The following is a 27,824-nucleotide window of genomic DNA, read 5'->3' as shown; positions in this document are numbered from 1 at the left end:
TTAGAATAATTTCCTTCTGCTTTACAACTCGGTAACTTCATGTAAATTCTTAGGATTTTTGTCAAGCTCGGGAAAATACCAATCAAGTTTCTTTCCTATGAAAACTGTAAGATTTCAGGGCATTTCACTTTTTTTTGGTTTACTGACTAATCTTCAAACCTCTTTTTTGTTTTTTAATTTTTATATAATTTTTAAAGGTTACTTTCCATTTACAGTTATTATAAAATATTGGCTCTATGCCCTGTGTTGTACAATACATCCTGGAGCCTATCTTACACCCAATAGTCTGTGCCTCTCAATCCCCCAGCCCTGCATTGTCTACCCCCTCCCACCGCCACTGGTAACCACTAGTTTGTTCTCTATAGCTGTGAACCTGCTTCTTTTTTGTTATATTCACTAGTTTGTTGTATTTTTTAGATTCTACATATAAGTGATAGCACACACAGTATTTATCTTTCTCTGTCTGACTTATTTCGCTTAGCATAATGCCCTCCAAGTCCATCCATATTGCTGCAAATGACATTATTTCACTCTTTTTTATGGCTGAGTAATATTTCACTGTATATATGTAGCATATCTTCTTTACCCATTAAGTGTCGTTGAACACTTTTCCATGTCTGGCTTCTGCCTTTTTGAAAGAGGGTGCTTTATTAATAAAATATCTCTTATAAGATTATTACAGGGAGCTCAAATGCTATACTGGATATATTTGTTTTTCCTTCAGTTTATCCTCCATCTTTAACCAATGTTTTGCTCCACTTTATGTAGTAAGAGGTTTCTTTAGGGGTTATTTTCTTGGTGCTAAGAAAAACCCACGTAGCTATGATTTATCTCTTTACCTCAGAGAGAATCATATTCTGTTCAACAACTTCCTAGAAAATGCAAATTGTTCAGGCAGATAATCTATCAACTTAAACGAGGAGAGGCATTTAAAGGCCTTCTCCTTTGACGCTGTGTTGTTGGTAGTTTCTCCGCAGGGAGTTTGGCGAGTTCATCCTGACATCTGAGTGAATGGATGTGAATGAATGAAAGTGGTCACTCCTGAATGAAGATGCTGTGAAGGGTGAGTTACACGTGTGACTCTGTAAACCTCCCCGAGTTCAGTCACCCCGCATTCCCTGCGGGGAAGAGATCTCCCTTCTTGATTTCTGAAAGAATTTTTGCTGCTCTTGCACACAACTGAAGTTTTGTCTTTCATGATTTGAAAGGAGCACAAAAGAGCCACTAACGGCCATTGGTCACTGAACACAGGAAGAAACCCAGGAAAGGAAACCATGGTGGACAGGTAGTCAGCCAACAGCACTGAAGGGCCACCAGCGGGGACCAGTGTGGGGACCCCTCTCAGCTGATGCCACTGTGGCCACAGGCTGTGCCCAGTGAAAGGCATCCTGGGAAGCAGAGGCCAGGCGCTACACACACATCTGGGCCAGTTATCGTTCTGGGGTCCCAGCTGAGCCAAAGAGGAGAGGGTGAAACTCCCAGTTCCTCAGATCAATGACTGCGACCCTTTTAGCACTTAGAAAAGAGATGGACTTGCGGCTATGCTTATCAACGAACCCATAAATACCCTCCCCCTTTTCCCAACACATACGCTCTTCTGTAAAATTCCTCGACCATCAGGATGAAACTGTAGGTTAATTGTTTGTCTAGGAGAAGAGTCTTTCTGGCAGCCCAAATCTGATATAGACAAGGACCATCCAACTTACATTTCTTTTAGCTCATTCAGTATGACTAGATACTTTCCACAGCAACAGCATAATAATAATGAAAGCTGCCATTTCATTCACTTTGATTTTCAATAATCTAATTACAGCCCTTGCAAGTTAAGGCTCCATCCATAGCACGTTAAAAAATAGATAAAATGCCTCCGAGCAAGTTAAACTGGGAAATCGAATTCAGTGTTATAATCTCATCTCTACTGGCATTTTACGGGAACAATATTACAAGCTATAGGTGACAGGGCAGGATTAGCAAAGCAATATCGTCAGAGTGGTTTCTAAACAGCAAGGGAAGCACCACCATCTGGGAGCAATTTTGCAGGGGAACATTGCAATCAGAGGCTGAACCCCCAAAGTCTACCAGAGTTTAAGTTGTACTTGTGCCCTAGAACGTTCACCTCCCAATAGCTCATGCTACGCATGAACAAGCAGGTACGATTTTAGGTTATATACGGTCAAGGAGTCGTCTGGAAAATGGGGCAGAAAATAGGCTGGATGGGGTAACTGTCACCCTGTCCAACAGGGACATTTCTCCTTGTTCTGCTGCCATCTCCACCCCACCCCCGCTCACTAAGGCAGACGTACGGAAGGGGCAAGGATGAAGACTAGAATTTGATGTCGGGAGAAAGTGACACTGAATCAGCTGAGACTCGCACAGGCAGAGGAACGCACACAGGTCAGCCTGGTCTCGTAGAAGCAACGTTTCCACGGGTGTGGATAAGACTGCCCAATATGCCTTGCTATCCACATAGTTTAGGGGTTTCTCTCCTGTAACAGATCCTGATGACACAACAGTTCCCTACAGAGAAACACGGTCAGATTCTCATTTTGAGTTGGATTACTCCAAAGAGAAAACGTATGCACTCCAGGGTGAAGGTGTATCTCCCAAGCTGAGAAAATAGGGATGCCTGACAGATCATTGAGGGAAGAGCTAAATAATTATAACGACTACCTGCACCTCATCCTCATGCCTGACGTATCACGTGGGCCACCTTCAGCGCGAAGGCAGAAAGTACATCTAAATCCACAGTTCTTAACCCTGGCTGCACGCTGGAATCACCTGGGCAGCTTTAAAAATACTGATGCTTAGGCCTGACCCAGGGGTGAGCTGGTCAAAGGCTCTCCACACCCACAGCAGTAGTGTTCGCCTGTTTTTATGGTGTAAATTCTCAGACCCTGGCTGATTTCTAGCTGCCAACTTGATGTCAACTGGCTTGGAAAACTCTTGAAAATTTAACGATCACCTTTTGCAAGCTGGTTTGAGCCCGCTCCAGCTCACAACCTGGGTTCCACCCCTAGAAATTCTGAGGTGTTGGCCTGTGAGCTGTGACCCAGTTACATGTACTTTTAAAAGCTCCTCAGGTGATTCTAAGGGGCCACCAAGGGTGAGAGCCAGTAGTCTAAAAGGCCACACTAATCAACAGCTATAGTGTAGCTATGACGTCTCTATCTGTAAGCGTCCCATAAATCATGTCTTGCGGAGAAGCAGTACGGTGTAATGTTAAAACCTTGGGCTCTGGAGACAGAATGCCTGGTTTGGATTCTGTACCTTCCTGGCTGTCTGAACATCTCTGTGCCTCGGTTCCCTCATCTGTGAAAAGGTACCAACCCAAGGGTCACTGCAAGGCTCAGATGAGATACACTCCAGTGAGTTACTCTATGGAGCCCTTAGAACAATGCCTGCCTGGCTCCAGGTGAGCCCCGAATTAATGCTAACCATGCTATCCTCCACTCCACCGCAGATGCTTGTGGAGTTCATGTCCATTTGGATTATAAGTTAAGTTATTGTTTGTTTTTGTTTTTTGCTTTAATCTAAATTTTGGTCCAACCGTGATGTTTCTCAATAAAATCTGTCTTGGATTTTCTATCTTCTTTTGAATGTGGAATAAGGATGAGGGAGATCTGGGGTTGATCCTGGTTGCGTTTCAGGGGGCTGTGTGGAGTAGGCCTTAGTCTTAAGAAAAAGGTGAGGTGGACACAGGCACTCCTGGTGGTAGGAGGCTGCATTTCTGCTGACGGATCCTTTCCAGGTCCCAGATTTGACAATTCTGTAATTCCACAGTGGACAGAGCCCAACATAAATGTCACACTGATGAACCTGATCTCAGCTGTCCTATTTCTCAGTGGCACTGACCTAGTTTGAGTAATTTGCACACAATATCTTGGTAATCAAACCAACCTGCCCTTTCATTTAGCTAAATCATCATTTAGGAAATATAACCATTCTGCTTAAATTATTGGGGGCAATCAAATATTGCTGCAATCCTTTATTCTTGTTCCCGGCTTGACTGTTCTTCCCTGACTTTTAACAAATGCAATTAACATATTCTTTACTCTCCCCTGGGCAGCTTCGGGGTAAAAAAGGAGATATATCATTACTGTCACATTTGTAATAGGTATACACAATCATTACAGAAATAATAAAAGAATAACAAGTACAATGAAACTTTCTAGTGTCCCAGCTGTGCCCTCTTCCATGAAATCATCTTGTCTAGGAAAATGTTCAGTGAAGGAGAAGCATCACGGTAAGCACAGAAGATCTGTAATTATCTCCTCAGTAACCTGACATTTCTGACTTTAATATGTTTGGTGTCATGGCTAAGGAAAAAAAAAAAAGAATTCTGTTCTTGCTTGTTAGTAGCTCCTGAACCCTCGCCTAACTCTTCAGTTTTTTTGTACCATCCACAGGGGAGCAGTAGTGCAGGGTGGGCCGTGCTAAGAGGTAAAAGGGTTGGAAGGAGAGTAAAATGGAGACAGGATGATTTGAGAAAGACATGAGTTCAAGTAATAAGTTCGTATAATGGAATACTAGGTACCAATGAAAATGAATTAGCCATTGCGCTGGAAGAATACAGATTAGTCACACAAATATCATGTTCATAATGTATGATTGCATCTGAGTGAGGGCCCAACAGATGAAACCAATCTCTGGTATTGGAAGTCAGCCAGAGAATACCTTTGGGGAAAGCAGAGGTAAATAGGAAGGGGCAACTATTGAGGAAGCTTCTATTTCCTGACCTGGGTGTTGGCTTCCTGGCTGTATTCACTCTGTCATAACTAATTCAACTGTACAGTTATGATCTGTGTATTTTCTGTATGAGTGTTATACCTTTATAAAGTATTGAAAAGTTAAAAAAAAGAGTGGAGTGCTGGAATAACTAGATAGTCACTTGTAAAAGGATGAATTTTGACTCCCTATTTTTACTCCATATACAAAAAATTAACTCAAAGTGGATCAAATATCTAAATGTTTAACCTATGGCTTATATCTAAGTGCTTAACTTATAGCTTAAAATTATAAAACTATTAGAGGAAAATATAGATTTAAACGTTCATGACCTTCATCGACAATAGTTTCTTAGATATGATACCTAAAGCACAAGAAACCACCACCAACAACAAGAAGATAAATTGGATATCATCAAACTTAAAACTTTCCTATGTCAAAGGACATCATTAAGAAAGTGAAAAGACAGCCCACGGAATGAGGAATGTATTTACAAATTATATATCTGATAAGGGTCTAGTATCCAGAAATCTTACAACTCAATAGCAAAAATATAAATAATCCAATTAAAAATGGGCAAACGATTTGAATAGACAGTCTCTAAAGAAGACATACAAATTTGCCATGTGCCAGTAAGCCCATGAAAAGCTCAACATCATTAGATATTAGGGAAATGGAAATCAAAACCACAATGAAATATCACTTCTTATCAACCAGGAAGGCTATAATAAACACACACACACAATCAGACAATAACAAGTGTCGGTGAGGATGTGGAGAAACTGGAATCTTCATCCATTGCTGCTGGGAATGTAAAAATGGTACCACTGCTGTGGCAAACAGTCTGGCAGTTTCTCAAACATTTAAACACCAAGTTACCATTCAACCAAGCAATTCCACTCCTAGGTATACCCAAGAGAACTGAAAATATATATCCACTCAAAACCTTGTATAGGAATGTTCACAGCAGCATTATTTAACAGCCAAAAAAGTGAAAATAGCCCAAATACCTGTCAACTGGTAAACAGATAAGTGAAGTGGTATATCCTCACAATAGCATATCATTTGGCCATAAAAAGAAATGAAACACAGATACTTGCTAAAATAAGGATGCTAAGTGAAAGAAGCCAGAAACGAAAGACCATGTATTGTATGATTCCATTTGTATGCAATGCCCAGAACAGGCAAATCTATAGAGACAGAAGGATTCAATAGATCAGTGGTTGCCAAGACTTGGAGGGAGGGTGGAAATGGGAAGTGACTGCTAGTGGGGTACAGGGTTTCTTTGGGGGATGATAAAATTAGATAGTGTCTATGGTTGTACAACCTGTGAGTATACTAAAAGCCAGAGAACTATAAACTTTAAAGTAGTCAATTTTATGCTATGTGAGTTACACCTCAATTAAAAAACGGATTTGATATTAAGTCAATTAATTATTTTTGATTACTTTTTTCCATGGTATTTTTTTTCCCATGGTATTAATTTTTTCCTTCTACCTAAACTCTTTGGTAGAAGGCCAAAGAGTTTAGGGGCGGTGGCGGCAATGGATGGAGACACCAGTACCGTCTGATCCACTGGAAAATGAATACCTGGTCATGGCAGGGCTGTACGAAAAGGCTCGCTCCAGACATTTCTAATCAAGATGCTTCCATTGTTAGTGCTGCCCTGCTTGGGTTGGGTGCGACCTGTGAGTCTGCTCTGGATTCCCTCCTCTGGCTGAGAAAGCAATTTGGGAGGTGAGTGTCCTGTCCCAAACCTGCTGGAGACAGGGTTTTTCTAGAGGGTGGAGCGCCTTGGAAAGAGGAAACCTATGACGGAGGAGATCGGGTTTGCTGGGGAGGGAGAACCAAGCAGGAAGACCAACTTGGTGAAGTCATTGCCAAAGGGAAATGGCAGGAACGGAGTAAAAACGGAGAGAAGCGTAACCATTACCATTGTGTTTCTGCAGGAATCCGATGACCTTCTCCAGCACGGTGGTCTTGTCCATCTTCCGCGTGTTGCCAGGCAGCATGGAGCTGAGCTCTTTGATGAGAACATTGAACTGGTCCCGACGCTTCTTCTCAGACTTGTTTCGAGAAGCTCTGTCAACGCAAAATACACAGGTTACTGGAACATTCCACTTCTGGAAGCCTTCCTTACGGGATGGACGCACTTTTGGTCAGAATGTGTTCTGCTGAGATCATCTAATCAAAACTTTTCAAGGAAAGAAACGTGCGCCATATTTCCGAGCTGAGTAACAGGGACAGAAAAAATGTTACGCTAGGCTCCTGGCCACAAAGAGAGACAGGATCAGTGAGTCATGCCTCAGATGCAAAATCTTACAGATCGGCTCTGTGGCCAGATGCTCTGACTCCAGAGAACAAATGACATGCTGATTATCACGATAAACAGCCCCGAGGGGTTTGCTCTGACAGTCTGTCCTCAGGCCCAAACCAGGTCCCCTCCAACCCAGAGCGCCTAGCCCCTGACGCCAAGTCACGAGGGATAACCAGGCATCCTGAGTGTCCGGTAGAGAGCCAGTGCCACCCAGGGCACACGTCCTGCCCACTGCCCCGGAGCTCATCATCCTGTTGGGGAGTCCAGGCACACCCCACACAAAACCATCTACAAGCCACGTACGGTTCAGAGGCAACGTGACAGGGACTGCATGTGACAAGCTGCTAAATGTTGCTGAACCCTTTTAAAAATGACATGGTGGAAACATCAATGCATGTTACTGAGTGAAAGAGCTAATCTGCAACGACTGCACACTTGAGGACTCCAACTCTATGACCTTCTGGAAAAGACAAAACCATGGCGACAGTAAAAAGATCAGCGGCTGCCAGGGCTTGAGGTTGTGGGGGAATGAACAGGTGGACGCGGGATTTTCAGGGCTGTGAAACTAGTCTATATGATACTATAATGGCAGACGTGTGTCATATATTTGGCCAAACCCAGAGAATGTACAACCCCAAGAGTGAACCCTAGACTACGGTCTTTGTGGGACAGTGACGTGTCAATGTAGCTTCACCAGTTGCAGCAAACGGACCAGGCTTGTTGGTGGGGTGTTTGTAATCGGGGAGGCTGTGCATATATAGCGACAGAGAGCATATGGAAAATCTCTGTACCTTCCACTCAATTTTGCTGGGAACTTAAAACTGCTCTAAAAATAGACTTTATTTTTTTTTTTAAAATGACACACTACACTGCACGCCTACAGAGGAGATCAAAGTGGAGCTGCTCAGTTTGAGGGGAAGGGATCTGCTCTGAGCCACTGAGGCACTGAGGCAGCCTAGGATCCCAGGAACTCGGATAGGAAATCGCGGCTGCAGGGGCTGCTCTACTAGACAAGGGACCAACCCGCCCCCCATAGCCTGAAGAAGTCTGAGAAGCTGTGGCACCCCAGAGGCCTTGATCCTTAGACACACCACAGGCCAACAGCCCCCTTACTCAAAGCTGACCCACCCCTCCCTAATTCACCCCAGATGGATTCGTTCCAGAAAGTCACTCACCGAGAGAGAACAAGGGCCACAGCTGCAGGGTCCATTGAACTTGCTGGTCCAGGCCCCCTGGGGCCCGGGGTCAAGGTGCCTGGAGCAGCAGATCACCCACCAGGAGGCCACTGGCCAATGCGTGGTCAGGACAGGATGCTGGTGGCTTGTGACAACTCAGCAGGTTCCCCTCAGAGGGATTCGCCTCCCCTAGGGCAGGTACCAATATCCACAGATGTCAGTATCCCCATAGATACAGCTTCCCCAAACAGCCCTTAGAAACAGAGGCACACACCCCAGACACCCTTTCCCTTGATGCTGTGATGGCCACAACCATTCTGCTTGTCACTGCCTAATTGCGCACGACCTGTCTTGGTTTCAACCCACCCGTATACAAGTCATCTTTTGCTGATTTCGTCTCAGTTTGGAGGGTTTCCTGATAACAGCTGAGGTAATTCTTCACAGCTCACCTAAGGAGTGTGGTAGCTACCCTTACCTAAGGGTCTCTTCCTTTTCCTCACTTTTCCCTCCTTCCTCTCCTTGGATTTCTGGGAGGACCCGAAATCCTCAAGGCATTTCTACAAAGGCCTCATTCCTAGGCTAGTCACTATCTTCAAGTACACTCTCTCCCAATCTCTCCCACAGTCTGACTGCAGGTGTAGCAGTAAGATGCTGAGGTGCCTTTGTGCCAGTCCAAGGTGAAAAGCATACTGTTCAAACACATGGGAGAGAAGAAAGGAACCTTTTAACTTTCTGAGTGACTGTCTATGCATTATAAATAATTTTTTGGCCTAGATTTGAAGAGTGACATGCAACCTCCTTAGTCAAAAAAAGCTCTGTTCCTGTCCTAGTTTGCCCATTATAAATTATTGGTGAGCAGATAACACCCAGCTCATTATGACTCTGTTCTCTTCTTCAGTGGGTATAATGACAATGAACACAGCCTGGCAGAGACAATGATGAAGGCTTATATCATTAGTGACAGGAACACAAGCTTGTTTCTGTCAGCCTCCGCCTGGGACACATGATGGTGCCCACTGGAAATTGGTCAGTGTCAGCTGAATCCACAGCTCTGAGCCAAAAAGGAAAAAAAAAAGCCTTAAATGACCTTATTTCTGATAAGGAGGTCTGCTCGTCAGGCCCCGAGACCACCACGCCTAAGGCACTGGGAAAACAGGTTGAAAGACACTTAAACAATCAGCCTTTGGGTTTGTTTTTTCCTTTAAGGCATTATTTATGTTCAGTGAAACGCATCCATTTTATGTGCCTAGTTTGATGAATCTTGGTAACTGGAACCGTGTCTCCTGCATCAGCAGGCGGACCCCCAACCACTGCGCCACCAGGGAAGCCCAGCACAGAATCTTTGACTTTTATGTAGCATAAAGTTTTGGCGATTCATCCATGCTCTTGCATATATTAATACTTCATTCCTTTTGACTGCTGACTAGTAGTCAACTGGGCTGTTTCTACTTCGGGGGTATTAAGAATAATGCTGCTCTTATTATACAACACGAGGAATAAAACCAATGTTGTGGAATAATTGTAAATGGAAAGTAACCTTTAAAATTTGTATAAAAATTAAAAAAAATAATAACACTGAGTATTCATTTCCTTGTCTTTGTGTAGACACAGGGGTAAGTACAAAGGTATGAAACTGCTGGGTCATGTCATAAGAGTATGTTTAACATTGTAGCCTAGTACCGTACAGTTATACAAAATGGCTGTCCTGTTTCTGCATTTCCACCTGCACCGTATGAGAGTTCCTGTTGCTCCACATCCTTGCAAACAGTTGGCATTGTCAGTCTTTCTTCACTTTAGCCACTGTAGTGTTATCTCATTGTGGTTTTAATTGGCATTTTTCTCATGATGAGTGATGTCAGCATCTTTTCCCATGCTTAACCCTCTTTCGTATATCTTCTTTTGTGAAGTGTCTCTTCAAATCTTCTGCCCATTTTTCAATTGGGTTGTTTGTCTTCTTTTTATTGAGTTTAAGAGAGAGAAAAAAAAGAGAGAGGAGGTCCAGGAGGAAGGGAAGGGGTGTGTGTGTGTGTTTTAAACATACATTGATACAAGCCTTTGACTTTGAATGCGGGGCTCAAAGAGCTCCAGGTTAGCTTTTCTGACGTCTCCCATGGGACACTGGTGACACAGATAATACTTGCTGGGCACTTACTATGTAACAGCACTATTGTAAGTGCCCTACATGTATTCATTCCTTTAATCCTCACAATGGCCCTTGCAGGTAGGTACTGTTATCATTCCCATTTCACAGGTGAAGCTGAGGCACTGAGAGGCTGTATAACTCCCGACGTCACAGGACTACGAAGTGGTGGAGAAGGCCAACTCAGGTGCCCATGCTATGAAGCACTGCACTCTCCCACCTCCTTCTACAACTCCCTCATTCTCTCCACATCTGTAACCCCTGCAAGCCCCGGTTCTGTTCTCCATCACTGTGTTCTCTTCTTGAGAATGTCACATAAACAGAATCAGACAGCATGTAAACTTATGAGCTGGCTTCTACCCAGCACGATGCCTTTGACGTTCGTCCAAGTTGCTGCACCTACCAACACCTTCCCCTTCTCATGGATGAGTAGTTTTCTACTGCATGGATGTAACACAGCTGGCTTATCCATTCACCTGCTGAAGAAGATTTAGGTTGTTTCCCATTTTCGTTCGTAAGTAGAGATGCTGTAAACATTTGTGTACAGGTTTTTGTGTGAACCTAAGTTGTCAGCTCTCTGAAGTAAGTAACCTGGGAGTAGGATGGCTGGATCACGTGGAAAGTGTATGCTTAACTTTCTAAGAAACCGCCAGACTGTTTTCCAGGGTGGCGGTACCCTTTTCTCTCTTGCTAGCGCTGTAGAAGTGATCCAGATGTTCCACATCCTCAAGGGGAGTTAGTATTGTCAGTACTTTTTGTTTTAGCTCATCTAAGAGATGTGCAGTGCTAGCTCATTGGGCTTTCATTTGCATTTTTCTAATCGCTAATGATGTTGAACATCTTTTCATGTACTTTTATGCCATCTGTACACCCTCTTTGGTGAAGCATCCGTTCATGCCCTTCGGCATTTTAAAATGGGGCTGTTTGTTTCCTTACTGTTGAGGTTTGAGAGTTCGTTATATATTCTGATACAATCCTTTGTCAGACATGTGATCTGTCAATATTTTTCCAGCTTGCCTTTTCATTCTCTTAATAAGTGTCTTTCACGGAGTAAAAGTTTTAAATTTTGATGAAGCCCAAGTTAACCATTTTTTGCTTTTTATGGCTTGTGCTTTGGTGTCAGATCTAAGAACCCCTGGCCTAACCTCAGGCCACGAAGATTTTCTCCTGTGTTTTCTTCTAAGAGTTTTACACATTTTACCTTTAGACTTATGATCCATTTTGAGTTATTTTTATAACATGTAAGGTTTAGGTGAAAGTGTGTTTGCATATGGCTGTCCAGTTGTTCCAACTCCACTTTTTTGAAATGACATTTCTACACTGAATTACCTTTGCACCTTTGTGAAAAATCAATTGGTCAACTTTATGTGATTCAGTTTCTGGGTTATCTATTCTCTGTTTGTTCCAGGGAAATGTGGAGCTTTCCCTCCACCAGTACCATATTGTGCAATTACTGTAGTTTTATAGTAAGTCTTAAAATTAATAATGTGATTCCTCCAACTTTATTCTTTTTCAAAATTATTTTGACCATTCTAGTGCTTATGCCTTTCCATTAAATTAAAAAGATTATTTTATATTGGAGTATGGTTGATTTCCAATGTTGTGTTAGTTTCAGGTGTACAGCAAAGTGATTCAGTTATACATATACATATATCTATTCTCTTTCAGATTCTTTTCCCATATAGGATATTGCAGAGTAATGAGTAGGGTTCCCTATGCTATATAATAGGTCCATGTTGATTATCTATTTTATATATAGGAGTGTGTATATGTTAATCCCAATCTCCTAATTTATCCCTCCCCTCCACCTTTCCCCTTTGGTGACCATAAATTTGTTTTCTAAGTCTGTGGGTCTGTTTCTATTTTGTAAATAAGTTCATTTGTATCATTTTTTTTTCCAGTTTCCACATATAAGTGATATTATATTGTCTTTCTCTGTCTGACTTACTTCACTTAGTATGATCATCTCTAGGTCCATCCATGTCGCTGCAAATGGCACTATTTCATTCTTTTTTAATTTGATCATTCTGGTGCCTATGCCTTTCCATTACATTTTACAAGGAATTTGTTTTTTTTTTTTTTGCGTTATGCGGGCCTCTCACTGTCGTGGCCTCTCCCGTTGCGGAGCACAGGCTCCAGACGCACAGGCTCAGCAGCCATGGCTCACGGGCCCAGCCGCTCTGCGGCATGTGGGATTCTCCCAGACCGGGGCACGAACCCGCGTCCCCTGCATCGGCAGGCGGACTCTCAACCACTGCGCCACCAGGGAAGCCCCAAGGAACTTGTTTCTATCTACAAAGAGTTCTGCTGGGATTTTGATTGGAATTCTTTTAAATCTATGGACCAATTTGGGGAAAACTGATATCTTTACTCTGCTGAGTCTTCCAATACATAAATACATTGTCTTTCCATTTACTGAGGTCTTCATTGATTTCTGTTAGGAGCATTTTGCAGTTTTTACATACATATTTCACACGTTTTATTAGATTTATACCTAAGTATTTCATTTTGGGGGATGGATTATAAATTATGTTTTTAATATCAGTTTCTAATAGTTTTCATAGCTAACCTATAGAAAGATGATTGATTTGTGTGTTTTAACTTTGTATCCTGTGACCTTGCTAAATTCACTTATTAGTTATAGGAGCTTTTTTTTTTTTTTTTGTAAGTCTCTCTGGATGTTCTATATACACAATCATGTCATCTGTGAATGAGGAAAGTGTTGTTTCTTTTTTTTCCAGTCAATATGCCTTTGAGTTCTTTTACTGTCTCATTACTCTGGTTAGAACTAGCAGCATGATGTTGAAGAAAAGTCATGAGAGCAGATAATTTTACCTTGTTTACCATTTTAGGGGGAAAACATTCAGTCTTTTGCCATTAAGTATATTAGCCATAGGTTTTATGTAAATGCCCTTATGCCTTTTACGTAAATGCATAAATAGGAGGAATTCCCTCCTACTCCTAGTTTGCTGAGAGTTTGTATCATGAATAGAAGTTGAATTTTGTCAAATTCCTTTTCTGCATCAATTAATATAATCATGTGGTTTGGTTTTTCTTCCATAGCTTTCAAACTTGGTGGGTTACACTGATACACTGACTGGTTTTCAAATATTGTATAGCCTTATTTTCCCTGGATAAAACTCTGCTTGGTCATGACGTATTTGATAGGCAGATAGATAGATATAGATAGACAGATGGACATGATTTGCTAATGCATGGTTGAGGATTTCTGCATCTATGTTCATGAAGAATATTGGTCCATAGTTTTCTTTTCTTGTACTGTCTTCTTCTGGGTAACGCTGGTCTCACAAAATAAGTTGGGAAGTATTTCCTCCCCTGGAGGAGACTGTGTAAAATTGGTGATAATTCTTCTTTTAATAATTGACAGAATTCATCAGTGGAACCATGTGGGTATGGAGATTTCTTTTTCACAAGATTTTAAGCTACAAATTCAATTTCCTTATTAGTTACAGGATTCTAGGCTTTCTATTTCTTCTTGTATGAGTTTTGGTAGTTTATAGTTTTTGAGTACTTGGTTCCTCCCATCTAAGTTGTTGAACTTATAAAGGTTCCATTGTTCAAAGAATTCCCTTATGGTCCTTTTAATGTCTGAAGGGCGGTGCAGTGACATCTCCTCTATAAAATTCCTGCTATTGGTAATGTATGTCTTCTTTTTTTGTCATTCTTGCAATAGGCTTACCAATTTTACTGATCTTTTAAAAATCACCTTTTCGTTTCACTGATTTTTCCCTATTATTTTTGTTTTCACTCTTATTGATTTCTGCTCTTATATCTGTAATTTCCATTCTTCTTCTTGTTTTGAGCTTACTCTGCTCTTTCACTTCTAGTTTCTTACAGCAGAAGCTTAAGCTCTTGACTTAAGACCTTTTCCCTTTTCTATTATGAACATTTAATGATACAGCTTTCCCTCTAAGCACTGCTTTAGAGGTAACCCACAGATTTTGCTATGTTATAATTTTACTCTTGTTCAGTTCAAAATACTTTCTAATATTCCTTGAGACTTCCTCTTTGACCCTTGGATTACTTAGAAATGTAGTGTCAAAAAAGTGCTATCTTTTTCTCCCCCCCACTATATTTCTGTTTCTAATTTAATTTCAGTTCATTAGACTTTTTTACATTTGTTTTGTGAAGAAGGATTTGATTTATCTTATTGAACGTTCAACGTGTACTTGAAAATAATGTGTATTCTGCTACTGTTGGGTGGAGTTTTCTACAATTGTCAAGCGTATCTTTTTGGTTGATAGTATTTTTTAATTCTTCTATATCTTTACTGAATTTCTATATACTAGTTCTATTACTGAGAAAGGCATATTAAATTCTTGTCACAGTTCTTTAGGTTGTGCTTTATGTATTTCGAAGCCCTGTTGTTAGGTATATACACATATAGAATTGTTATGTGTTCTTAGTATACTGACTCTTTATCATTATGTAATATCACTCTTTATTCCTGGCAATTTTCTTTGCTATGAAGTATACTTTATTTTATAGTATTTTATTGCCACTCTGGCTTTAATTAATTTATGTGGTATATCATTTTCCATAGTTTTACTTTTAACCTATGTATATCATCATATATAAAGTGAATGTCATGTCATTTTAAAAAATCCATTCTGAAGATCTGTCTTTTAGTTGGCATGTGTAGGCCATTGCATTTAGTGTAATTATTTATATGTTTGGATTTAGGTATACCATCTGTTTCCTGTTTTTTCACTTTTTGTTTGTTCATTTGTTTTTTTGTTGTTCCTGTTTCTCCTTTCCTGCTTTCTTTTGGGTTTATTCCATTTTAATTTATCTAACCCATGCAGCTACAGTCAATTAATCTTTGACAAAGGAGGCAAGAATATACAATGGGAAAAAACATTCTCTTCAGCAAGTAGTGCTGGGAAAGTTGGACCACTGCTTGTAAATCAATGAAGTTAGAACAAACCCTCACACCATACACAAAAATAAACTCAAAATGGCTTAATGACTTAAACATAAAACATGACACCATAAAACTCCTAGAAGAGGTCATAGGCAAAACATTCTCTGACATAAATCATGCTAATGATTTCTTAGGTCTCCCAAGGCAATAGAAATAAAAACAAAAACAAATGGAACCTAATGAAACTTACAACTTTTTGCACAGCAAAGGAAACCATAAAGAAGATGCAAAGACAACCTACAGAATGGGAGAAAATATTTGCAAATGATGCAACTGACAAGGGCTTAATTTCCAAAATATACAAACAGCTCATACAACTCAACAACAAAAAAAACAAACAACCCAATCAAAAAATAGGCAGAAGACCTAAATAGACATTTCTCCAAATAAGAAATACAGGTAGCCAATAGGCACATGAAAAGATGCTCAACATCACTAATTATTAGAGAAATGCAAATCAAAGCTACAAGGGACCACCTCATACCAGTCAGAATGGCCATCATCAAAAAGTCTACAAATAACAAATACTGGAGAAGGTGTGGAGTAAAGGGAACCCTCCTACACTGTTGGTGGGAATGTAAGTTGGTGCAGCCACTGTGGAAAACAATATGGGGGTTCCTCAGAAAACTAAAAATAGAATTACCATATGATCCAGCAATCCCACTTGTGGGCATATATCCAGACAAAACTATAATTCAAAATGATACATGCACCCCTATGTTCATAGCAGCACTATTCACAATAGCCAAGACATGGAAACAACCTAAATGTCCACTGACAGATGAATGGTTAAAGAAGATGTGGTACATATACACAATGGAATACTACTCAGCCATAAAAAAGAATGAAATAATGCCATTTGCAGCAACACGGATACAATTAGAGATTATCATATTAAGTGAAGTAAGTCAGACAAAGACAAATACCATATGATACCACTTATATGGGAAATCTAAAATATGACACAAATGAACCCATCTATGAAACAGAAACAAACTCCTAGACACAGAGAACAGAGTGGTGGTTGTCAAGGGGGAAGGTGTTGGGGGAAGGTGATGGTTGGAGTTAGCAGATGTAAGCTTTTATATATATGATGGATAAACAACAAGGTCCTACTGTGTAGCACAGGCAACTATATACAATATCCTATGATACACCATAATGGAAAAGAATATTAAAAAAAGGAATGTATATATATATATGTATAAATGAGTCACTTTGCTGTACAGCAGTAATTAACACAACATTGTAAATCAACTATACCTCAATTAAAAAAATAAATATCTACTGTGTTTTTATTTACTATATTTCTTTGCATAATTTTTAGTAATTAAGGATTATAATAGAAAAATCTTTTCAGGGCCTACTTAGAATATTTTGCCATTTCAAGTGGAATGTGGAAACTTTACTCCTAATAATTCCCTTTACCCTCCCCGTCTTTATATTGCAGTTATGTTACATACGCTGAATCAGATCTACATATGCTGAATCAGATCTACATGTGCTGAATCAGATGTACACGCGCTGAATCAGATCTACAGGTGATGAATCAGATCTACATACGCTGAATCAGATCAGATTACTTTTTTCCCCAAATGTCAGACTATCTATTAATATTATATTTAGGCAGATATTTACCATTTCTGTTACTCTTCCTATTTCATATCCCAAGTTTCCATCTGGTATCATTGCCTTTCTGTTAAAAAAGAAATCCTTTAGCAATTCTTTCAGAGCAGGTCTCTTGATAAGAAGCTTTTTTAGGTTTCCTGCATTTGAGAATATCTTCATTTACCTTCATTTCTGAACGATATTTTCACTGGATATATAATTCTGGGCTAATGGTTCTTTTCTTTTGACATTTAAAAAATATCCTGCCGCTACTAGATGAGAAATCCAAGGTGTGATAGAGGAGCTTCAAGATGGCGGAAGAGTAAGACGCAGAGATCACCTTCCTCCCCACAAATACACCAGAAATACATCTACACGTGGAACAACTCCTACAGAACACCTACTGAACGCTGGCAGAAGACCTCAGACCTCCCAAAAGGCAAGAAACTCCCCACATACCTGGGTAGGGCAAAAGAAAAAAGAATAAACAGAGACAATAGATAGAGACAGGACCTGCACCAGTGGGAGGGAGCTGTGAAGGAGGAAAGGTTTCCACACACTAGGAAGCCCCTCCGCGGGCGGAGACTGCGGGAGGCGGAGGGGGGAGCTTCCGAGCCGTGGAGGAGAGCACAGCAACAGGGGTGCGGAGGGCAAAGCGGGGAGATTCCCGCACAGAGGATCGGGGCCGACCGGCACTCACCAGGCCGAGAGGCTTGTCTGCTCACCCGCCGGGGCGGGCGGGGCTGCGAGCTGAGGCTCGGGCTTCGGTCGGAGCGCAGGGAGAGGACTGGGGTTGGCGGCGTGAACACAGCCTGCAGGGGGTTAGTGCATCATGGCTATACGGGAGGGAGTCCGGGGAAAAGTCTGGACCTGCCAAAGAGGCAAGAGGCTTTTTCTTGCCTCTTTGTTTCCTGGTGCGCGAGGAGAGGGGATTAAGAACGCTGCTTAAAGCAGCTCCAGAAACGGGCGCGAGCCACGGCTAACAGCGCAGACCCCAGAGACGGGCATGAGACACTAGGGCTGCTGCTGCCGCCACCAAGAAGCCTGTGTGCGAACACAGGTCACTATCCACACCCCTCTTCCAGGGAGCCTGTGCAGCCGGCCACTGCCAGGGTCCCGGGATCCAGGGACAACTTCCCCTGGAGAACTCACGGCGCGCCTCAGGCTGGTGCAACGTCATGCCAGCCTCTGCCGCCGCAGGCTCACCCCGCACTCCGTACCCCTCCCTCCCCCTGGCTTGAGTGAGCCAGAGCCCCCGAATCAGCGGCTCCTTTAAGCCCATCCTGTCTGAGCAAAGAACAGACGCCCTCCGCTGACCTACACGCAGAGGCGGGGCCAAATCCAAAGCTGAACCCTGGGAGCTGTGCGAACAAGGAAGAGGAAGGGAGATCCCTCCCAGCAGCCTCAGGAGCCGCGGATTAAATCTCCACAATTAACTTCATGTACCCAGCATCTCTGGAATACATGAACAGACAACGAATCATCCCAAATTGAGGAGGTGGACTTTGGGAGCAACGATATATATATTTTTTTCTCTTTTTGTGAGTGTGTATGTGAATGCTTCTGTGTGAGATTTTGTCTCTATAGCTTTGCTTTTACCATTTGTCCTAGGGCTCTGTCTGTCCGTTTTTATTCTTTTACTCAAAAAAATTTTTTCTTAATAATTATTTTTTATTTTAATAACTTCATTTTATTTTACTTTATCTTCTTCTTTCTTTCTTTTTTTCCTCCCTTTTATTATGAGCCGTGTGGAGGACAGGTTCTTGCTGCTCCAGCCAGGCATCAGGACTGTCACTGAGGTGGGAGAGCCAAGTTCAGGGCACTGGTCCACCAGAGACCACCAAGCCCCATATAATATCAAACGGTGAAAATCTCCTAGAGAGCTCCATCTCAACGCCAAAACCCAGCTCCATTCACCAACCAGCAAGCTACAGTGCAGGACACCCTATGCCAAACAACTAACAAGACAGGAACACAACCCCACCCATTAGCACATAGGCTGCCTAAAATCATAATAAGGCCACAGACACCCCAAAACACACCACCAGACGTGGACCTGCCCACCAGAAAGACAAGATCCAGCCACATCCACCAGAATACAGGCACCAGTCTCCTCCACCGGGAAGCCTATACAACCCACTGAACCAACCTTAGCCACTGGGGACAGACAACAAAAACAACGGAAACTACGAACCTGCAGCCTGCGAAAAGGAGACCCCAAACACAGTAAGTTAAGCAAAATGAGAAGACAGAGAAACACACAGCAGATGAAGGAGCAAAGTAAAAACCCACCAGACCTAACAAATGAAGAGGAAATAGGCAGTCTACCTGAAAAAGAATTCAGAGTAATGACAGTAAAGATAATCCAAAATCTTGGAAACAGAATGGAGAAAATACAAGAAACATTTAACAAGGACCTAGAAGAACTAAAGAGCAAGCAAACAGTGATGAACAACACAATAAATGAAATTAAAAATCCTCTAAAAGGGATCAATAGCAGAATAACTGAGGCAGAAGAACGGATAAGTGACCTGGAAGATAAAATAGTAGAAATAACTACTGCAGAGCAGAATAAAGAAAAAAGAATGAAAAGAACTGAGGACAGTCTCAGAGACCACTGGGACAACATTAAATGCACCAACATTCGAATTATAGGGGTCCCAGAAGAAGAAGAGAAAAAGAAAGGGACTGAGAAAATATTTGAAGAGATTATAGTTGAAAACTTCCCTAATATGGAAAAGGAAATAGTTAATCAACTCCAGGAAACACAGAGAGTCCCATACAGGATAAATCCAAGAAGAAACATGCCAACACACATATTAATCAAACTATCAAAAATTAAATACAAAGAATATTAAAAGCAGCAAGGGAAAACCAACAAATAACACATAAGGGAATCCTCATAAGGTTAACAGCTGATCTTTCAGCAGAAACTCTGCAAGCCAGAAGGGACTGGCAGGACATATTTAAAGTGATGGAGGGGAAAAACCTACAACCAAGATTACTCTACCCAGCAAGGATCTCATTCAGATTTGACAGAGAAATTAAAAGCTTTACAGACAAGCAAAAGCTAAGAGAATTCAGCACCACCAAACCAGCTTTACAACACATGCTAAAGGAACTTCTCTAAGTGGGAAACACAAGAGAAGAAAAGGATCTACAAAAACAGACCCAAGGGCTTCCCTGGTGGCACAGTGGTTGAGAGTCCCCCTGCTGATGCACGGGGACACGGGTTCGTGCCCTGGTCCAGGAAGATCCCACATGCCGCGGAGCGGCTAGGCCCGTGAGCCATGGCCACTGAGCCTGCGCGTCTGGAACCTGTGCTCCGCAACGGGGGAGACCACAACAGTGAGAGGCCCGCGTACCGCAAAAATCAAACAAACAAACAAACCCAAAACGATTAAGAAAATGGTCATAGGAACATACATATCGATAATTACCTTAAACATGAATGGATTAAATGCTCCAACCAAAAGACACAGACTAGCTGAATGGATAGAAAAACAAGACCCACATATATGCTGTCTATAAGAGACCCACTTCAGACCTAGGGACACATACAGACTGAAAGTGAGGGGATGGAAAAAGTTATTCCATGCAAATGGAAATCTACAGAGAGCTGGAGTAGCAATTCTCATATCAGACAAAATAGACTTTAAAACAAAGACTATTACAAGAGACAAAGGAGGACACTACCTAATGATCAAGGGATCAATACAAGAAGAAGACATAACAATTGTAAATATTTATGCACCCAACATAGAAGCACCTCAATACATAAGGCAAATACTAACAGCCATAAAAGGGGAAATTGACAGTAACACAATCATAGTAGGGGACTTTAACACCCCACTTTCACCAATGGACAGATCATCCAAAATGAAAATAAATAAGAAAACACAAGCTTTAAAGGTTACATTAAACAAGATGGACTTAACTGATATTTATAGGACATTCCATCCAAAAACAACAGAGTACACGTTCTTCTCAAGTGCTCATGGAACATTCTCCAGGATAGATCATATCTTGGGTCACAAATCAAGCCTTGGTAAATTTAAGAAAATTGAAATCGTATCAAGTATCTTTTCCAACCATAACACTATGAGACTAGATATCAATTACAGGAAAAAATCTGTAAGAAATACAAACACATGGAGGCTAAACAATACACTACTTAATAACCAAGAGATCACTGAATGAACACATCAAAGAGGAAATAAAAGAATACCTAGAAACAAATGACAATGAAAACACGATGACCCAAAACCTATGGGATGCAGCAAAAGCAGTTCTAAGAGGGAAGTTTATAGCAATACAATCCTAACTTAAGAAACAGGAAAAATCTCGAATAAACAACCTAAACTTGCACCTGAAGCAATTAGAGAAAGAAGAACAAAAAAACCCCAAAGTTAGCAGAAGGAAAGAAATCATAAAAATCAGATCAGTAATAAATGAAAAAGAAATGAAAGAAACGATAGCAAAGATCAATAAAACTAAAAGCTGGTTCTTTCAGAAGATAAACAAAATTGATAAACCATTAGCCAGACTCATCAAGAAAAAAGGGAGAAGACTCAATAGAATTAGAAATGAAAAAGGAGAAGTAACAACTGACACTGCAGAAATACAAAGGATCATGAGAGATTACTACAAGCAACTATATGCCACTAAAATGGACAATCTGGAAGAAATGGACAAATTCTTAGAAATGCACAACCTTCCGAGACTGAACCAGGAAGAAACAGAAAATATGAACAGACCAATCACAAGCACTGAAATTGAAACTGTGATTAAAAATCTTCCAACAGGGCTTCCCTGGTGGCGCAGTGGTTGAGAGTCCGCCTGCTGATGCAGGGGACATGGGTTCATGCCCTGGTCCTGGAAGATCCCACATGCCACGGCGCGGCTGGGCCCGTAAGCCATGGTCGCTGAGCCTGTGCGTCCGGAGCCTGTGCTCAGCAACGGAGAGGCCACAACAGTGAGAGGCCCACGTACCGTGAAAAAAAAATCTTCCAACAAACAAAAGCCCAGGACCAGATGGCTTCACAGGTGAATTCTATCAAACATTTAGAGATGAGCTAACACCTATCCTTCTCAAACTCTTCCAAAATATAGCAGAGGGAGGAACACTCCCAAACTCATTCTACGAGGCCACCATCACCCTGATACCAAAATCAGGCAAAGATGTCACAAAAAAAACTACAGGCTAATATCACTGATGAACATAAATTTAAAAATCCTCAACAAAATACTAGCAAACAGAATCCAACAGCACATTAAAAGGATCATACACCATGATCAAGTGGGGTTTATCCCAGGGATGCAAGGATTCTTCAATATATGCAAATCAATCAACGTGACACACTATATTATCAAACTGAAGGATAAAAACCATATGATCCTCTCAATAAATGCAGAGAAAGCTTTCGACAAAATTCAACACCCATTTATGATAAAAACCCTCCAGAAAGTAGGCATAGAGGGAACTTTCCTCAACATAATAAAGGCCATATATGACAAACCCACAGCCAACATTGTCCTCAATGGTGAAAAACTGAAACCATTTCCACTAACATCAGGAACAAGATAAGGTTGCCCACTCTCACCACTCTTATTCAACATAGTTTTGGAAGTTTTAGCCACAGCAATCAGAGAAGAAAAAGAAATAAAAGGAATCCAAACTGGAAAAAAAGAAGTAAAGCTGTCACTGTTTGCAGATGACATGATACTCTACATAGAGAATCCTAAACATGCTACCAGAAAACTACTAGAGCTAAACAATGAATTTGGTAAAGTAGCAGGATACAAGATTAATGCACAGAAATCTCTTGCATTCCTATACACTAATGATGAAAACTCTGAAAGAGAAATTAAGGAAACGCTCCCATTTACCATTGCAACAAAAAGAATAAAATACCTAGGAATAAACCTACCTAGGGAGACAAAAGAACTGTATGCAGAAAACTGTAAGACACTGATGAAAGAAATTAAAGATGGTACCAACAGATGGAGAGATATACCATGTTCTTGGATTGGAAGAATCAATATTGTGAAAATGACTATACTACCCAAAGAAATCTACAGATTCAATGCAATCCCTATCAAACTACCAATGGCATTTTTCACAGAACTAGAACAAAACATTTCACAATTCGTATGGAAACACAAAAGACCCCGAATTGCCAAAGCAGTCTTGAGGGAAAAAAATGGAGCTGGAGGAATCAGACTCCCTGACTTCAGACTATACTACAAAGCTACAGTAATCAAGACAATACAGTACTGGCATAAAGACAGAAACACAGATCAATGGAACAAGATAGAAAGCCCAGAGACAAACCCACGCACCTATGGTCAACTAATCTATGACAAAGGAGGCAAGCATACACAATGGAGAAAAGACAGTCTCTTCAATAAGTGGTGCTGGGAAAACTGGACAGCTACATGTACAAGAATGAAATTAGAACACTCCATAACACCATACACAAAAATAAACTCAAAATGGATTAGAGACCTAAATGTAAGACCGGACACTATAAAACTCTTAGAGGAAAACACAGGAAGAACACTCTGTGACGTAAATCATAGCAAGATCTTGTTTGATCCACCTCCTAGAGTAATGGAAATAAAAACAAAATAAACAAATGGGACCTAATGAAACTTCAAAGCTTTTGCACAGCAAAGGAAACCGTAAACAAGACGAAAAGACAACCCTCAGAATGGGAGAAAATATTTGCAAATGAATTAACAAAGGATTAATCTCCAAAATATATAAACAGCTCAATATTAAAGAAACAACCCAATCCAAAAATGGGCAGAAGACTTAAATAGACATTTTTCTAAAGAAGACATACAGATGGCCAAGAAGCATACGAAAAGCTGCTCAACATCACTAATATTAGAGAAATGAAAATCAAAACTACAGTGAAGTATTAATTCACACCAGCTAGAATAGGCATCATAAGAGAATCTACAAACAACAAATGCTGGAGAGGGTGTGGAGAAAAGGGAACCCACTTGCACTGTTGGTGGGAATGTAAATTGATACAGCCACTATGGATTACAGTATGGAGGTTCCTTAAAAAACTAAAAATAGAATTACCATATGATCCAGCAATCCCACTACTGGGCATATATCCAGAGAAAACCATAATTCAAAAAGACACATGCACCCTAATGTTCATGGCAGCACTATTTACAATAGCCAGGTCATGGAAGCAACCTAAATGCCCACTGACAGACGAATGGATAAAGAAGTTGTGGTACATATATACAATGGAATATTACTCAGCCATAAAAAGGAATGAAACTGGGCTTCCCTGGTGGCGCAGTGGTTGAGAGTCCACCTGCCCATGCAGGGGGCACGGGTTCGTGCCCCAGTCCAGGAAGATCCCACATTCTGCGGAGCGGCTGGGCCCGTAAGCCAACGCCGCTGAGCCTGTGCGTCTGGAGCCTGTGCTCCACAACAGGAGAGGCCACAACAGTGAGAGGCCCGCGTACCGCAGAAACACACACACACACACACACACACACACACACAAAGGAACGAAATTGAGTCATCTGTTGAGACATGGATGGATCTAGAGACTGTCATACAGAGTAAAGTAAGTCAGAAAGAGAAAAACAAATATCGTATATTAACGCATGTATGTGGAACCTAGAAAGATGGTACAGATGAACCGGTTTGCAGGGCAGAAGTTGAGACACAGATGTAGAGAACAAACGTATGGACACCAAGGGGGGAAAGCCGTCAGGGAGTGGGGATGGTGGTGTGCTGAATTGGGTGATTGGAATTGACATGTATACACTGATGTGTATAAAACTGATGACTAATAAGAACCTGCTGTATAAAAAAAATAAATAAAATTTAAAAAAAATTAAAAAAATGAATATTCCTGTTATGTAAATTGGTGCAGCCACTACGGAAAACAGTATGGAAGTTACTCAGAAAGCTGAAAATAGAGTTACCATATGATCCACCAATCCCACTCCTGGGCATATATCCAGACAAAACTATAATTCTAAATGATACATGCACCCCTATGTTCACAGCAGCAGTATTCACAATAGCCAAGAAATGGAAACAACCTAAGTGTCCATCAACAGATGAAAGGATAAAGAAGATGTGGTACCTATACAATGGAATATTACTCAGCTATAAAAAGAATGAAATAATGCCATTTGCAGCAACACAGATGGACCTAGAGATTATCATACTAAGTGAAGTAAATCAGAAAGAGAAAGACAAATACCATATGATATCACTTAGATGTGGAATCTAAAATATGACACAAATGAACTTATCTGTGAAACAGAAAGAGACTCAGAGACAGAGAACAGACTGCTGGTTGCCAAGGAGGATGGGGGTTGGGGGAGGGATGGAGTGGGAGTTTGGGGTTAGCAAATGCCAACTATTATTATATATAGAATGGATGAACAACAAGGTCCTACACAGGGAACTATGTTCAATATCTGGTGATAAACCATAATGGAAAAGAATATGAAAAAGAATGTATATACACATATAAGTGAGTCACTGTACTACACAGCAGAAATTAACACAACACTGTAAATCAACTAGACTTCAATAAATTTTAAAAAGAGTGTTCCTGTTAGAATTTGATGGAAATGTAGAAAAACATGATGGGAAATATGTCAAAACATTAACAGTGTCTGTATCTCTAGGTGGTATGATTATAAATCAACTTTGTTTACTTCTTCAAACATTTCAGTATTTTTCTTTTTTTTTAATAAATTTATTTATTTATTTTGGGCTGTGTTGGGTCTTTGTTGCTGTGTGCGGGCTTTCTCTAGTTGTGTCGAGTGGGGGCTACTCTTCATTGCGGTGCGTGGGCTTCTCGTTGTGGTGGCTTCTCTTGTTGCAGAGCACGGGCTCTAGGCGCGTGTGCTTCAGTAGCTGTGGCACGCGGGCTCAGTAGTTGCGGCTCGTGGGCTCTAGAGAGCAGGCTCAGTAGTTGTGGCACACGGGCTTAGTTGCTTCGCGGCATGTGGGATCTTCCCGGACCAGGGCTTGAACCCGCGTCCCCTGCATTGGTAGGTGGATTCTCAGCCACTGTGCCACCACCCCAACATTTCAGTATTTTTCAAGTGTTGTTTTGGTATTGTTTATGTATAAGAAAACATACCCAAAATGATGGGAATAAAGTTGACATGCCTACTGCATAAGACTGTATTGGGCTAAGGGTCTTTCATGGAAAATCATGAAGAATTATTTGGAGAAAGGGGAAGAACTGTAGACAGAGAAGTTTGTTTTGTTGGTACTATTTTTTAACATTTTTTCCGGATAATTTTCTTTGCAATGCAGCGTGACATAAAATGGAACGAAGTTTGGTATGCTTATGTGCTAATCGCAGCCGGAGTACCTATCACGTGCTAAGAAGACCTGAAACTTTCCAAAAGGGAGAAACAGTAAACAGCATGGCTCAAACGTGTTTTTGAGGGCATTTCCTGGGATTAGAGTTTCCTAGAATACATTTTGGGAAACTCTCGCATAAAGCAAGGTCCATTTAAGGTCCGGCTCACCCCTCCTCATTTCCATAACCACGCAGCATCCCTGCACACCAAGGCAGCGGGGTTTGCGGGCACCGCGGAGCCCAGGAACCTTCAGCAACTTGGTTCAAGAAGAGAACATCGGGGCTTCCCGGGTGGCGCAGTGGTTGGGGGTCCGCCTGCTGATGCAGGGGACGAGGGTTCGTGCCCCGGTCCGGGAGGATCCCACGTGCCGCAGAGCGGCTGGGCCCGTGGGCCATGGCCGCTGGGCCTGCGCGTCCGGAGCCTGTGCTCCGCAACGGGAGAGGCCACAACAGTGAGAGGCCTGTGTACCGCAAAAACAGAAAAAGAAGAGAACATCAGAAGAAAAAAAAAAAGAGAGAGAGAGAGAACGTCATCTGTATGGGAGGTGGGGAGGGGAAGTCACCCCACAGGGATCAAGATGGGTCAGGCTGGTGCCACTCTCATCTCAGAAAAATCCGGCAACTCAGTCTGTTTTCTACCGCGCAGCCCTGACTAAGCATTTGGGGCATGAATGAGCTGCACTGAGCCTGTTCTCTCGTGAGATGTAACAGGGACATCTTGACTCTTAACCAGAGTTATCAGAAAATGTTGAGGCTTAAATGGGAAGCTGGCCTCATTTCCTAGTGATTCTTACTTAATGTTTACCTGGGGGGAGGATTTCACGGGAACACAATCCTTAGGAACTTGTTACCGAAATTCTAAGAGAAATGTTTAGACTTTTCTGAAGGAAGGCTGCATTTTCAAGATGGTGGACTTCCGAGCGTCCTTTTTCAATTTAAAATAGGTTGGGAGAAACCCACACACTTATGGTCACCTAATCTATGACAAAGGAGGGCAGAATATACAATGGAGAAAAGACAGTGTCTTTAATAAGTGGTGCTGGGAAAACTGGACAGCTACATGGAGAAGAATGAAATTAGAACACTCCCTAACACCATACACAAAAATAAACTCAACATGGATTAAAGACCTAAATGTAAGGCCGGTACTATAAAACTTTTAGAGGAAAACATAGGGAGAATACTCTCTGACATAAATCACAGCAAGATCTTTTTCAATCCACCTCCTAGAATAATGAAATGAAAACAAAAATAAACAAATGGGACCCAATTAAACTTAAAAGCTTTTGCACAGTGAAGGAAACCATAAACAAAATGAAAAGAAAACCCTCAGAATGGGAGAAAATATTTGCAAACGAAGCAACCGACAAGGGATTAATCTCCAAAACATACAAACAGCTCATGCAGCTCAATATCAAAAAAAACAAACAACCCAATCAAAAAATGGGCAGAAGATCTAAATAGACATTTCTCCAAAGACAATGGTTAAAAAGCACATGAAAAGATGCTCAACATCACTAATTATTAGAGAAATGCAAATCAAAAC

The 27,824-nt window shown here is 41.3% G+C and overlaps 1 protein-coding gene across 2 annotated transcripts in view; it reads right to left on the bottom strand.

Annotated features, from left to right (window-relative positions):
* Positions 1 to 27,824, bottom strand: part of NPAS2 (neuronal PAS domain protein 2) — a 179,959-nt gene that overhangs the window by 64,184 nt on the left and 87,951 nt on the right. For both annotated transcript variants that reach the window (XM_082672900.1, XM_082672899.1), the window contains one exon: positions 6,659 to 6,807. In XM_082672900.1, coding sequence (XP_082529026.1) covers positions 6,659 to 6,807 — 149 coding nt within the window. The remainder of the gene's footprint in view (positions 1 to 6,658; positions 6,808 to 27,824) is intronic.

This window comes from Grampus griseus (genome assembly GCF_964374135.1).
Source record: "Grampus griseus genome assembly, chromosome: 15".
NCBI classification, from domain to species: domain Eukaryota; kingdom Metazoa; phylum Chordata; class Mammalia; order Artiodactyla; family Delphinidae; genus Grampus; species Grampus griseus.
This window is presented reverse-complemented; position numbering and strand designations above follow the sequence as displayed.